The following is a 15,356-nucleotide window of genomic DNA, read 5'->3' as shown; positions in this document are numbered from 1 at the left end:
AAAAAATATATCTTTTTGTTCATATTTTTTATTTACTTATTTCAAAGTCGTGTTTTTCAACAAATTTATAATTTTTATTAACAATCAAAGTATGAACAATTTAAAATTGGACTTTTAAAATCTCAACAGCTTTAAGACATTAGAGTTTTTAACGTTAATTGTTTTGCACTTGCACGTAACTCGAGAGAAAAAACGTTAATTTGTATTACGCTTACCAGCTTGAGGATGAGATATGTTGAAAAATTCACACGCTTCGAAATAAAAATAAATTGCAAATTAAATTATCAATGATACAGGGGTGATGACAATAAAAGAGAGAATTACACACATTTTTTTTCTCCGCGTGTACATATATAACATATATATATTATATTTCCATGATATATCGGTACGTGTACATCCACCTTGAAATACAATGCATAAACATATATTATTATATAGTATTTCCTTTATAATCATACATGTAGGTAATACGTTTAAAGTTTAAGATGCGGTATGAGAAAAATGTGAATTGCACATCATTCATATCTATATAGGTACGTACCATCAAGGTACGCTTTTAGATAAATCGCCGCCGTTTTAGATACATATACATATATTAATTATCAATCTCTGCTCATGGCTATACAATAATTCCATTTCTCTCGATCACTATATCCGTATCCGTACTTGGTTGGAAAAAATCTGTCGTTACACCAATTTTAATTAGCCTATCGATTATTCACAATCATCCTCGACAGAATAACTTTGTAATAAGTTAAGAAAGACCGACGATCTGATTGGCGAAAGTGGCCGGAGAGATATCTCCAATCAGAAGGTAGTAATTCTCAAAATTTATCGGGCATCTTTTTCGCTAATGTTTTCCAATTTTTTATCCTGTCCGGGAGGACTGTGAAATCCCGAAAACACGAGAATTGATTCTAACTCATTGCCAGTTTGATTCGAAAGAGTCACATTTCTTGTAATAGATATATCATCGAGATTTTCCATGTTTTTTTATTGTTAACGCAAATAAAACTATAAATCTTCTGTAATTTAATTTTTCAAGGTCCGGTAGAGTCGCTGAAAGGAGTAACTAATTATATTTGAAACATTCATTAATATATAAAATATAACGTATTGACTTCCACATACAATTTTTGACATATAATACTTTGATTTAAAAAGTGAATGGAAAATTTTCAAGAAAGATTGCCGCGAAATAAATGTAATTTTCCATTTTACTGCATTTATACATACAATACATATTTTAAGTAGAAGTCCGAATTTATTGTAAAATATTGGAAATAAAGAAATTCGTGTTTAAGAAAGAAAACTTATTGTACTTTGCAGTTACTTAGCAATTTTATTGAACACTGTTTAAAATTTATTTTGCTAAGCAGGACTTGAAATAACAGTTATACAATATATCTTTATTCCTTGCACGCTTTATCCAGAAGATCCGATGAACGATCAATTAATGTGGAGTCAAGGTCCTCTGAATGTCTGCAGGGTGCATTCGCCGTAGTGTATTCGCCATTTCTGGCTCCAATTCGACGACAACCTTCGTTGATGAAGTTGAAACGGCAGAAAATCCAAGGAGGGGTTTAGGGTATCGAAGGGTATCGAAGAAAAATAAAAATATATATTTTTCAGATAAAAATAAACATAATACTGGATAAAAAACGCCACTCTGTTTTAGTTTAATAACGCTTGCAAAAATTTTGTGATGTGCACATATGCGCACGTACGTAGATGTAATTTTTGATAAGAATCTCGATAAGAATCGATTGCACTAAAGTTGACCATTGCGAATTAATTATTTTTTTTGCATTACCTACATTATAACCAGAGTTACGATCTAGAAAGAAACAGGGGATCGTTAAGCACATCGATTAGTCAACGCAGTTGATCCCGAGCATTGAATATCGCGAAAGAGGTAGTCATAAAAAGTTGTATTGAGAGACTGAACTTATGGATATCGTAGAAGAATGTAAACAGTTTCCGAGAGCGTAACATTTTGCAAGCTATTGCCAATCATGATATCACAAGCATGATATCAAAAGAATTACTCATTTCTCTCTCTCTCTCTCTTTCTCTTTCTGTCTCTCGCTCTCTATTAAAAAGATCTAAGAAACGCACGAAAAAAAAGATGTCAACGCGTATCATTGAGGCCTTTGTTTTAATCAAAAAGATAAATCGCAAGACTTGAAGAGATATTAAAGTCGTCCCCACGGGACCAGATACATCGAGTAGGTTAAATTGTACGGGAGGAACGAAGAACGTCCGAATGTGCTCGAGGGGGGAATACAGTCAGGGATAGTCCGTCGTTGGAAGTCAGTGCAGTCTTTCAAAGAAGTGAGATGATTGCGGGAGAAGGAGAAGGGGAAGGGGAAGGGGAGAGAGAGGGGAAGGGAGAAGAGGGAGGATAGTAAAAAGAAAAAAAAAGAAAAAAACGTATAGGAAATAAGACGCATAAGTATAGGAAGATTTAGGGCAAAAGGAGAGAAAGAGGATATCTTTTAGCCCCACTTTTGAAAGAGACCCATCCGTTGACATTGGCAATTAGAACCCCAGAGATTGCAGCGGCAGCTAGAGCTGTAGCAGCAGTCCTTCCGTCGGTGATAACAATCGCCGCCACGCCTTATGCAAGCCCGCCTAAACAAGTTTATCGACGAGGTACGTCTACTCGAGATTAGGGAAATCGAGAGAACGCTTTTTCACAACATTGAAACATCAAGACGAAAGAAAGGGGCTAAAAAGATCGCAATATCGATTCGGGGTAGAGGAGACCGGGGTTAAATGGCCCATATTTCAGAATTTCCAAGTTATAACTTCTCAGACAACTAATTGCTATGATTGCCAGTACAAATCTGACAGAGGCAACCTTCCTCTGTATATGCTAATGCCCGTCATGATCCTGTTAATCGTATATTTTGTTTTGTAATAACTAAAATACAAACATGCACCAACGTGGTCATCTTGCCCTGGTTTAAAGGCCGGGATTAAGTTGCCCAGTAGCGTAGGGTAACAAATATGTGTGTAATATATATATATTTGATACTTGATACAGGTCTTATCATCTTTTTCGTTACCTTCATATTTGCGGCACCAAATTCACGTATAAATTTTTAACGGATCACACGACTAGTACACAAAAGGTTTAATTAGTGGTAAAGAGAATGTTATGATACTTCCACTGCGTTTTCTTCAAATATGTCCGGCTATTAACTCGTGTTAGAACTATGACAGACTGTACTAACTGTGTATCTGACTGCCACGGCGCGGCGCTAGCTTTAATTATGGGCCCTCTATTTCAATCGTTTTATAAATGAAAATTGCATTTATTACCCGAAACACGATATATAATACAAGATATATTGCAAGAAACTTTATTACCAGCTAGTAACACGTCGCTTAACTTTGTTCACTCATGATGAAGAATATTAATACAAAATTTTGAGAGATTCGAAAATTTACTTTGCTACTACTAAATCAGTTTTTCTTTTTTTTTAAATGTAATATTATTTCGATTTTAATGAAACTCAGGGGAAAGTATCTATATTCTAAAAGAATTATTTCGTAATTTTGTATTCACTGTTCCTCTGAAGATAAGTACTGAAAAAAAGCACATGAGCAACATACTCCTGGAACCATTTAGCTCCGGTCTCTCCTATGTCTCACGCATCCATGCGCACGTACACGCATATACGCGTATACGTATCAATAAACAGATTATATGATTGCTAGAAGAATAATTTTTTCTTAGAATTGCAAAAATAAAAGATTTTTTGAAACCTGTGTCTTTTAAACGTTTAAATTTATAACGCGTGCACGTATGCATACATCTATATATACATCAACAATAAATTTTAACAACAATGTGTTATTAGAAAGGAAATATTCCTAATTTTTTCGGCATCCATAAAATGTATACAATTTCTTCAACAATCAGTCAAAAAGAATACGGGAAGAGGGAAAACATATTTTAGAGATCTTGGGAGAAATGTCGAGAGAGGAAGATCGTAGGAAAATGAAACCGGAAGTGACTAGTAAGATAATCTACTCACTTTTGTGCAACTCGTATCAAATTTTCCAAAGCGTTGTCCGTATAATCCGAGGAATCGCCACCTTGAACTTGAAGATCATCTGCATCTTCTGCAAACGTAAAATAAATGATTCGTTTTAATATAATCTACAATATATCTTAATACACGGAGAGAATTTTATATTAAATTTTACTATGCTGCCGCACCAACTGCGGACCATCAAGACGCACAAGTTTAAATGCTATAGTCTTATAGTAAAATTACTATGTCCATAGCATTTAATGCTACGATCATAGCATTCAATGCTATAACAATGCTATGATCGTAGCATTAAATGCTGTGGACATAGTAATTTTACTATAAGACTATAGCATTTAAACTTGTGCGTCTTGATGGTCCGCAGTTGGTGCGGCAGCATAGTAAAATTTAATATAAAATTCTCTCCGTGTAGATTAGTTGTATTTTAAATTAAGAGAAATAGAATTAATTATATAATTTTAATTTGTATAATATGCAATCATATAAGTACGTATTCTCTCATGGATTAATATTATCAAAGGATATAAGTATTCTTCGCGAGTAGAGAAAACAAGACTTGTATCACGTATCAATAATCATATACGAGCATAGATCAAGGACGCTTACAACTCACAATCCGAGGACTTAAAGAACACATCTCAGTGGAGAGATGAGGAGAAAGTAAAACCAGAAAAGTATTCTATATACGTATATCATTCTATATATTTTATAAGGCAATATCAACGAAGACATTCAGCAAATTCGATCTTGATACATTTCTTTGACTCGTTACCGTAGACTACTAGAGCAAATATTTCCGTCTTTTGACAAAAATAAATTTTATCAAACAGAATATTCGCCAGAAATATGACAAGGCTACTTGTACGAAATTGTAAACAGATTTTATAAATCGAAACAAGCAGAAAGTATTAAACTGTACATAGCCATCTTATATTTAGAAAAAAAATAACGCAAATTTATTCACAAATTTAGAAGACATTTCACCCAGCAGTAGATATGTTGAAAAATATGTAATTGAGAAAAGATACAACTTTTTATATCCTTTATATATTATGTATAACTTACACACTTTTAATAAAACTCACAAAATTTCATTAAAATATTTAACATTTAACTAATTGCAAAATATATATTACAAGTAAAAAGTTATAGGTACTTAAAGTTTTCATCGTTCCGTTTTCATTATCGCACATCTTTGTTTTTGCTATGGTGCAACCTTGCATAAAGGAAAATTATAGTAGTCCATTAAGATTATTACGGCAAATCTCATTATGTGTTTCTGAAACTCTTACACAAGGAAATCCTTCCTGCGGCGTGAAGGTAAAAGGGCACGTTATATTAAAGCAAATAGAACGAAATATGGTTCCTTTTCTTTCTGGAAAACGTATATTATTTCCGTTGTTTGCAGATTAAATAAAGCGATATATCCGTATCATTTAATCACTGCATATTTTATTCACTAAAAAAAGATTAAAAAATTATATAGATAATGAAGAACAAGAAAGACCAAAAATAAAGAGAAATTATATATATAAAAAAACAAATTTAAATTTAAATATATATATATAATACTTATTCTTGTTTTTTATAAATATTAATTTATCTTTGCAGCATTTGTCCCACGCAATTTTTATCTCTGCAATAATATTTTTTAGGAATGCCTCAAATATTATTTATTTTCTATGACATATTTTAAAGTCGTGACTCAATAAAATTGAGAATGCAATGGAATGATTAAATTATGGTTACATTATTAAATCGCACAATTTCTGCGCGGCAACAGAAAAAGATGGAAGAAGTTAAGCGAAACATTATAAATAATTATTTACAAAATTAGACATTATAATTATAAGATAATTTGGATGAGAATGTTTCTACACCAAATCTACGGAAAACGAATTAATGACGATCCATTATTTTTCTTTCTCCATTTTCTCCTTTTCTCTTTCGTCAATTACGGCAACTCCTAAGCTTAAATTACTAATCTAAGAACCACACCCTTATTTGACTTTCTCCTTTCCTTTTCTCGACATTATTCTATTTTATTTCAACCATCTTTATGTGAATGCTCCGAGAAAGCTAACGTTTCAATGTAAATCGCGAAATTATTCAACGACGAAAAGTTGTCTTTTTAACAGTGTCTAGTCGGAGAGAGAGAGAGAGAGAGAGAGAGAGAGAGAGAGAGAGAGAGAGAGAGAGAGAGAGAGAGAATAAATAGAATAGAATAGTAGAATAAATTCCATTTCATTGTTCGTAAAGTAAGATTGTATCTTTATTATCGAAAAGAAACATATATCTCGTATATTTACCTCGCGGAACACGATAATCCAGTCATTATACCATACACCATTACGGCATCCATATTTGTTGATCTTGATACATAAAATGCGTAAAGCTCAAGATTTGGAATAATATCACTATGTTTGATTTCAGTATGAAATTGATAAGTTAACGCAAAACAATTTATTAAATAAACTATTAGATAATTTATTAAAATAAACGAGAATGTACCTGATGTAACAAATAAAGAAACGAAGGAATAACTTAGCGTTAGCGATTACCTAAGTCCTAACGAGAAATCGATGAACAATTGCAACGTCTTCAAAGGAAGCCCCGATAATCAATCAAACGCAGACGTAATTAAATCTCTGAAACCAATATCCCACCGGAAACAGATTACGGTTTCATTAGCACTGGCAATTTGTTACATAGTCATCAAGATTTTCCCATATTTGAAATGATTTATTCTGCTGATTGCAATTATCACGATAGAAATCGGTGCAGTCATCATAAAAATTGTTGAAAGAATAAAAGCTCGATCAAAGCCATGAACATGTTAAATATAGATCTATAATCAACTTAAATCATTTTTAAAGCACTGAACTATTAGAGGCTAACTCTTTAAAAATAAGTATCATAGATTTATATATCCATACTTGTGTGTTCACACACAAATTTGATTTTTTTTTTAATTCAGCTTATAAAATAAATTTCCTAAAATGACTAAACGAAATAATATTAATATTAAACCAAAAGTAAATTTACTTGTTTTATTTCTACATTCCACGTTACCACTATATCAATGCAGCAATTTACAATATTTTCGGATTATAATTATAAGCGAATGTAATTTCGATTATGCAAATATTTTTCATTGTACACGTATTGTACATCACACATGTTGGTTTTATAAATGAGATTTTAAGTGGAAACCGTTTAGTTAAATTTAGCAACTTTAACGCACGCCAAAATTCAATCGGTACGCGTCCGACCACGCATAAACCTATTCCACTTGCACTATTTGCACGATCCGATGACCATTGACACTTGGTATGATTATACGAATTCAGCCAGTTCTCGAGTCAAGCTCTTCTATAAAAATATTTCCGTTTGGTTCATTCTTGTCTTAAGCTTTTTTTTTATATGACTTTTAATAAATTTACAAACATATTTAAAGAAAATATTTGTGTAAACTGTATTTGGCTACATGCGCGATCTCTAATATTAATGTGATATTAACTATTATAAATTTGTACTGTAATAAACGCAAGATTTTCAGTAAATTACAGGATCGTAAAGAAAGCGAGTATTATGCGTCGATATATTAAAAGTTTCAACGAGTTTCAATATATTGTAAAGCTGGCGAGCAAAGTATGCTATTACAGTTTGCAAGTTTTAATACTTATTGTCAAAGTCTCTTTGATTAATTCCGAAACGTTAAATAAATTAAAATCCAATCAAAAAGTTTGCAATGTTGAAACAACTTTTAAGAAGTTTGTGTATTTTCGAAAAACTATCGATAACTCTCTCTCTGTTCGATATAATTCAAAAGCTTAATTTCAAAAAAGAGATCCAAACAAGGTAAACCCCTATCAACTCGGTTCAACGAGATTTTCCAGCAGTCTCAGTTCTAGCAAAAAACAGAGATTTATTTCAATAAAACTTTCTGTATGAGACACATTTTAACTATAGAAAACTTTATTTGCGCACACAATATTTATGTTATAATTTTAGTGTCAAAATTTATATTTAAGAATAATTGACATGTAAATATATTTCCAAATATTTTATAGACTTTTGTAAAGAATATAATTAATGTGTAACATAGCAATTTGTGCACGGAAAAAAAGGATTAGCTTTTGTTTCGGAGTACACAGTTTCGTTTTGCAGGATAGAGCAACTCCGTACGGAAACTGATATACGTTCTTGTAGAAAGAACCGGGAATGGAGGAGGCCGGGCCTTATAAATGAAAGGGAGTGATCGGTGAAACTTTCAATGCAAACGTCTTTATTTGATAATATAATCGAGTTGTGCGATGTCGAGAAAGGGACGCGAATAAGGGAGCGAAAACGCACGGAGATTTTGATTTCGGTCTCTCGCTGCTGCACAGCGCGAACACGGAGATCTTCGGGAAGAGTCCGGCTCGGACTCTGAAATCGTCGGATATCTTGCCGCGAAACGGAAGTGCAGCGACCGGATCGCGACCGCGGAACGCGATACAAGAAGGTGAGTCCTCGGCTGGAAGCGCAAGGAGATCGGACACGAACACTCCCGATGATTTTATTTTCTACAAGTTTCGAGCAATCTCGACGCGTGCTCTGATCTTCGACACATGTATTTGGAAAGCGCTCCGAATGCTGACTGGGCCGTCGGTATGCGTGAGCTCGAACACCGGACTCTCGTATTCGCGCCGATCATTCTGTTTTCCGTCAAGTTCCACGTGATCCTTGCATGATCCTCGCGGTTTATTGTGCCGAGCGCGGGGACTCTCCGAGTCTTTCACTTTACCTTAACTCTAAATAATATATAATGATAACGCTTGACATTCATCCCGGAACAGCTTTAATTGTAAAATAGGGATAAATAGTAGCAAATTTTAACAAAAGGTTTTGCTACTATTGCTAAATTATAACTCTTGCTGCAAAAAATGTTAGTTATCCCTAAATTTGCTATAGTAGCTAATCCTTTTTTTCCATGCGTCAACTAAAGTATCTGTGATAATTAATTTATGTTTATTATATTTATATTAATATTTGTGTAATTGATACATACAACGTGATATAAATTCTTATGTTACATCATTTACATAACATATATATAGAGAGAGAGAAAGAGAGAGGGAGAGAGAGAGAGAGAGAGAGAGTGTGTGTGTGTGTGTGTGTGTGTGTGTGTGTGTGTGTGTAAAAAGTATATAATGAAATATAAAAGATATATTTAAATTATTTTAAAAATTCGAACGTATTGTAAAAATTTGTTTGGCCTCAATGTATATATTTATTCTCGGCAGTTATACGATATTATTTTTATTGCACGATAGACAATGGCAACGGTATTAAAAAAATAAAAGAGGATTTCTATCAAAAACATGTTTTATAAAAAAAAAATTAATGTCACGCTTAGCCTGGGGCTAAAAAATCTTAATGGTCGCAAAAAATACTAAAAGGGTAATCCTTTTATAATTATAAAGATATTCAAAAACTTTTTCCCTCAGCTGATTACGTCAAAATCAACAGTAAACAGAAAATTAATTTAATTTTAAAAAATGTTCGATATTTTGGTTTTAAAATAATAATATATCTCTTTTTACTTTCTTCATGTGAACTATGCGATGCAAATACCAATTGCGCTATCTAAATGGAGATTTGTTAACCATTGCTTGCAAAAAAAATTTATATATATATATATATAGATTACAGTCTCATATATATATATATATATATATATATATATATATATATATCGCTCTTTTTATATCTCCTATATTCTAGTATTTACATCATACATTAAATGCATCAAAAATTAATTATCTGCATCATATTGCTCATAAATGTATAAATTTTTAGTCACTCTCGCGCACGTGGAAATTAAATAATTCGAATCTATATATGAGCGATAGCGAACCAGACAAATGCAAACATTCAAAGCCATCGTAAATATATACGAGAGATGTCTTAAATTTTTGTAACGTTTCTCTATCCAACGTTCTCCAGCAGATGTTTTCCGAGGTTTTACGTTATGTTTGAAGCAGCTTCCAGCTCTCCATTAACGCGCAAAACAGGAACAGACTATGACTCACCACCATCGTCGAAGTAAGGATTGGCGAAGCTCCTATCGGCCAGGACGACCAACAGAAGAGACAACCATAGCAAGCAAGACCTCATGCCTCACGACCTGCGCCCGCTCGGCTCACAGTTTGCGTTCACGAAAATTCGGTAGAGATGAAACGCAAAGTCTCTCTCCCTCTGTGCCGCAGCTCCCGCTCGTCCTTCGTTCGGGAAGGAATCTCACCCTCGGGCTCACCACCGAGTACTGGGGTGCGAGTGAGGGTTCCACCGCGATCATGGCGCTTATATAGACGCGGGAGGCGTGGCGATGCGCCCCCACGAGGATATGTAGAAGCGGAGCTTGGACTTCTGGATCGGACCACGCGCGCTCAAATGCGCGCCGTTTGATTGTGTACGCTGCAGAAACATCCCCTTCGAGCGGACAGAGGAATACGATTATTTTTGGCTACCGCTTGCTCGCACTTTTATCTCGACGAACTCATACTCTCATTGTTAGATAGAAGCAACTGGTTGCGCGAAGCAACTAGTAGATTTTAGACTCTCTCTTCTCCTCTCCTTCCCCCCTTCTCTCTCTCTTTCTCTCTCTCTCTCTCTCTCTCTCTTGCTCTCTCTGTTTTTCTCTGTATTCTTTGATTTTATTTTCGACCTCCGAATCTTTAAAATGCGCAATTTACTTTATTCATGCGAAGCATTCGCCTTCATTTGCAAAGTTGTCACTTAAATCAGGCACAGAAAATATAATGAAATAGTTGCTTTCGACAATATCCATTATTCAGAACCATAAAAATACGAGTCGAAAATAGGTAATTTACGGATGAATAGGGTGACTTTCTCCTTTCGAGGAAAGAGGGTTGCCGTAATGCGTGGTATAGATATAGAACAACCGAAGGTATAATAGTCCAGTCGCTAGGTCGATTGAGTATAATTTTCGAGGTTGATGGCTTAAGTTGATGTTTTTTTATGTTTTTTGGGTCGTAGAACAAGAATCTGTAAATAGTTTTTTCGTAAGTCGATGCAATAAAAAGTTATTAACAATTTATTTGTTTAAATTGCCCTAGCGATCAAACTATACATCCTATAAAAAAATGAACTGGAGAAAATTTGTTTCTCTTTTCACGACGAACAAAATGGCGTTTTAATTTTTCCAAAATCTTGATTATTGACGGAAATATGTCAATTTTTAGGTAATTACTGCCTACGCGTCGCGGCGTACCCTAGGCGTGCGCGATCGCGCTCAATTGTACCGCATGAGTTTTGCTCCTTTAATTTTAATTTAATTTATTTTTTTTTGCTCCTTTTATTTTTTAAGTCCGAATTTGTTTAAAGTTTATTTATTTTTATTATTTGGGATAACACTAAATTCAAAACTGAATTCGATAATGAATCGCTTATTCACAAAGCAACTGAGTTAGGAAATAGTATACGCGAGGTATACTGGACTTCCACGCGCGTAGGCGTGTTTTTGCAAGTTCAGAGTTTCAATTGTTTTAACGATACAATTGAGCGCGAGCGCGCACGCCTAGGCTACGCCGCGACGCGGAGGCAGTAATTACCTAAAAAATTGACATATTTCCGTCAATAATCAAGATTTTGGAAAAATTAAAACGCCATTTTGTTCGTCGTGAAAAGAGGAACAAATTTTCTCCAGTTCATTTTTTTATAGGATGTATAATTTGATCGCTAGGGCAATTTAAACAAATAAATTGTTAATAACTTTTTATTGCATCGACTTACGAAAAAACTATTTACAGATTCTTGTTCTACGACCCAAAAAACATAAAAAAACATCAACTTAAGCCATCAACCTCGAAAATTATACTCAATCGACCTAGCGACTGGACTATAATGCCGAGATGGAAGCTGTAAATTGCCATGCCAGCAGTGGGCAGCTTTAACTGAAAAAGGGGAGACCTTCAATAGAACGATTGCGGTTACAAGAATATATCATGATATATTCCTTCATCGCATTCGGATTATTGAATAAAAAAAAAATTGCATTTATCTCCCGTATAATATATATTTCCGCGTTTGCTCTTTCCTTTTCTCACTAGCTATATATAATTTAGGTATGTATAATATAGTCGCAATTGTATTACGAGGATACCGTAAATTTTCCATTATATATTCCAATTACTAAATCAAAGTTGTCTTATGTAATATATATGTTGCGTTCTCTAGTGAAAAATAGTTCAATCTTCTGCATTAAAATTCTTATGATCTACATTCGCGTTGCGGTAGAAACAATTTTATATATATGTATATATGTATATTTAGTTATCGATACGATCTTTTTTAAAGAGGCAGACTGGATATTTGTCTACATAAAGATTTATCTAATTTTACCAGCAATCGTTGAATAATACATATCAATATCAGAATCGTAATTGTAATCTTATTGTTAGAAATAAAAATTCTGACATTGAAAACGAATTAAGAGCAATACTATATCATGCAATTTCTCTCTCTCTTCAAGAAATATTGCGAAATTATTAAACGATATTTTTCTACCTTCCTTTCCATCTATAAAAAATTAAATTTTTTTAATAGTATTTTTATTAGCGCATATTGTTGTAAAGAGAAATAAAATAAAAAAGAGGAAAATTCGGTATTTGTTAAATAAAAAATTATTTTTAAAAAATTGTTAAATAAATTAAGTAAAAAGAAGATAACGTAAAAACAGAAGTAATATTTTATTAATTTTTATTTTATTTTATATAATATCGAGATTTCTTTGCTTCTCGTTGTTCCCTTAAACAAGATATGGATCAAATACGAGAGATATTCGACGCTGATTTAAGGATAATGATAGCAATATGAAAAGAGAGGATATATCACGCGACGAATGAGATACACCAACCTACAAAATTTCCGATAATGACGTGGATACTTGTTCCAAAAAGGTCATTTCACTTTTTCCTGCGAAAACGAGCATATATATAAGGATCGAAGAAGTAAAAAGGCACGTTTCGTGTCGAGGCGATATAAGCAAGAAATCTGACGTTGTACCCTAATTGGCATTTATAGTACACGAGGGTACCATGTATCAGCTGATATATATTATATCATCCATATAATGAGTTATCGGACACCTCGGAAACTACGGAGACTTCGTTATATAGACATATAAACTACGGAGATGGTCTTAAGCCTTATTATGTCACAAGACGATTAGTATACCTGTATAGTGAACAATGAGCTTAATTGATCAAAATCAATTTATACTTTGATAGAATTAACGAATTTTAATTAATGATCCGTTTAACTATCACTATCGTAATGGCTTCGAATTTCACTTAAAAGCAGAGAATGTGTATTATAAACTCTTGTAAAAATATTTACTTGTACGAATCCGTTAAGTATCCGCAAAAAGATGAAAAATGTGCATAAATGTGTATTGATTTCAATTTTTCAAATATAGATTATAAATTGTCGGTTTCAAATGTACCTCACGGCACCTGTTTAACGGTAATCTTGGATTTAGGAAATAGTAAGAGTAAGAAGCAAGAAAAAGTGGGATTTTAAATTGCGAAATGCGAACATTAAAAAGTCTCGAAAAGCGACTTACTATCAGAATCTAATTAAAGGTTTTAAAGAGGTTATCTATTATATATCTAAAATCTCAAAAGTTTCCCGAGAATTTAAAAAAATGCGATTCCGAGCATTCCTAGAATTTTAAATTCGAGATTTGAACCGCAGAAATGTAAACTCTTGAAAATCGACGAAGCATTAGAATATAATTAAAAACAAGATAAAGCAAACCATGGCATGTATAAATGTACATATATCAATAATATTACCAATAATGCCAAATATTTCAATTTTAAAAATCCGAACTTTATTATCTTCCGCTCGTTTACATTTATAAGCAAGATATAAATATAATTACAATGTTGTATAATATAGATAACAATTTACAAGATATTATAATAGAAATAAATTTTTATCATTAACAAAATACATATAAATGTTACATCATTGATAATAAACGATTTTATCAAGTATATAATTGATTCTAGCTCTTGTTTTGTGTTCTTCCTGCTAACGCATTTCTGAAATACTTGGCCAAAATTTTAAGCAAATATTTCTATAGACTATGTTACAGTAATTTACTCATGTCACATATTTTAATCAATTTTATAGTCGATAATAATAAAATAAATAATGTAAATAATTTTTACATATTACATATTACATTTTACATATTACAAAAAATATCTTATAAAGGTAATTTTCAGATGACACACATACCTATATCTTTTCAAGAAGTTTTTTTTTAAAACGGTCTTTAATAAGATCTTGAAGGCATCTTTGAAACTTATTGTTATTTATGTAAAATGAAAAAGAAAGTTGATCCTATTTTTTTCTCATCATAAATCTTTTTATATTTACGTCGAAAAAAAATGGCATTGTAACAAAACAAATAGAAATATCATCACGATGTAATATATCGTTGCGGATAGACACATTCAGCAAAATAATTTAAACATTGTTATTTTCTGACACTTGAAGCTCATTTGTTGAATCTTATACTAATAACCAAACACGTTAAATTGCTACTAGTATTTGCACAACTATTATCTTTGCTGAATACCCAATATATAATTCCGCTGGTAACATTTATAAATTTCTCTACAAAGTAAATTATCTGCCAAATCTCTCTATAAAACAAATTGCTCGAATTAACGCGATGGAAGTGGTCGATGATATTGAGGACTTACGAGATTTTACAACGATCTACAAGAAAGATTATCTCGGAAAGAAAGATAAGAGAGCTAACAAGTACAAGTTATTATCAAAATATTTATCATCCTTGAACACCTTGAATAGACCGTACAAAGAATATTTGAACACGCGATTGGAAAATCGATTATTACCTGAGAACGAACGAAGCGAAGATCCAGTGGACAATTTAAATAGAGTAAAGATATAAATCTTTTTATAATCGTGATTGTGTATTATTGTAATTGTACGTCATCGAAAATACAGATACGCGACAAATTTCCCCACTTAACAAATGCTCTACCGGAAATCGTGCCAGATGAAAACGTGATAGATCGCGAGAAGAAGAAATCAATGAAGACCATATATCAACTGGATTATTTGAAGGAATTTGAAAAGGGTTCGTTACTTGTAATAATTATATCATTACGTGTGTGTGTGTGTGTGTATTTATTTATTTATTTGTAATGCCGTGATATTGTGATATTAAATAACTAAACAAAA

The 15,356-nt window shown here is 32.7% G+C and overlaps 1 protein-coding gene across 2 annotated transcripts; it reads right to left on the bottom strand.

The window, feature by feature from the left end:
- Positions 1–411: 411 nt before the first annotated feature.
- Positions 412–10,407, bottom strand: LOC139780005 (U8-agatoxin-Ao1a). Of its 2 annotated transcripts, none has more exons than XM_071718537.1 (3): positions 10,145–10,407; positions 4,050–4,137; positions 412–2,664 (listed from the first exon to the last, which is right to left on the bottom strand). In XM_071718537.1, the coding sequence occupies exons 1-3, from the start codon at positions 10,227–10,229 to the stop codon at positions 2,502–2,504; spliced, it is 336 nt and encodes a 111-aa protein (XP_071574638.1). In that variant the 5' UTR covers positions 10,230–10,407; the 3' UTR covers positions 412–2,501. The 2 variants fall into 2 exon arrangements, with proteins under 2 accessions (XP_071574638.1, XP_071574646.1); XM_071718545.1 differs by having other exon boundaries at positions 412–2,637.
- Between the last annotated feature and the right edge of the window lie 4,949 nt (positions 10,408–15,356).

Source organism: Temnothorax nylanderi, unplaced genomic scaffold, assembly GCF_030848795.1.
Source record: "Temnothorax nylanderi isolate EJ_2023f unplaced genomic scaffold, tnyl_v1.0 TNYL_tig0006_pilon, whole genome shotgun sequence".
In the NCBI taxonomy this organism is placed as follows: domain Eukaryota; kingdom Metazoa; phylum Arthropoda; class Insecta; order Hymenoptera; family Formicidae; genus Temnothorax; species Temnothorax nylanderi.
Note: the sequence above shows the minus strand (reverse complement) of the source record. Positions and strands in the feature narration are given on the sequence as shown.

What these genes read in the sequence shown, in the direction of transcription:
- LOC139780005 (XM_071718537.1), bottom strand. Translation starts at nt 10,229, where the DNA reads ATGAGGTCTTGCTTGCTATGGTTGTCTCTTCTGTTGGTCGTCCTGGCC. An exon ending in TCCTTACTTCGACGATGGTG is followed by an intron (nt 4,138 to 10,144) that starts GTGAGTCATAGT and finishes TTACGTTTGCAG; the next exon opens with AAGATGCAGATGATCTTCAA. An exon ending in TTGATACGAGTTGCACAAAA is followed by an intron (nt 2,665 to 4,049) that starts GTGAGTAGATTA and finishes AATCTCGAGTAG; the next exon opens with ACGTACCTCGTCGATAAACT.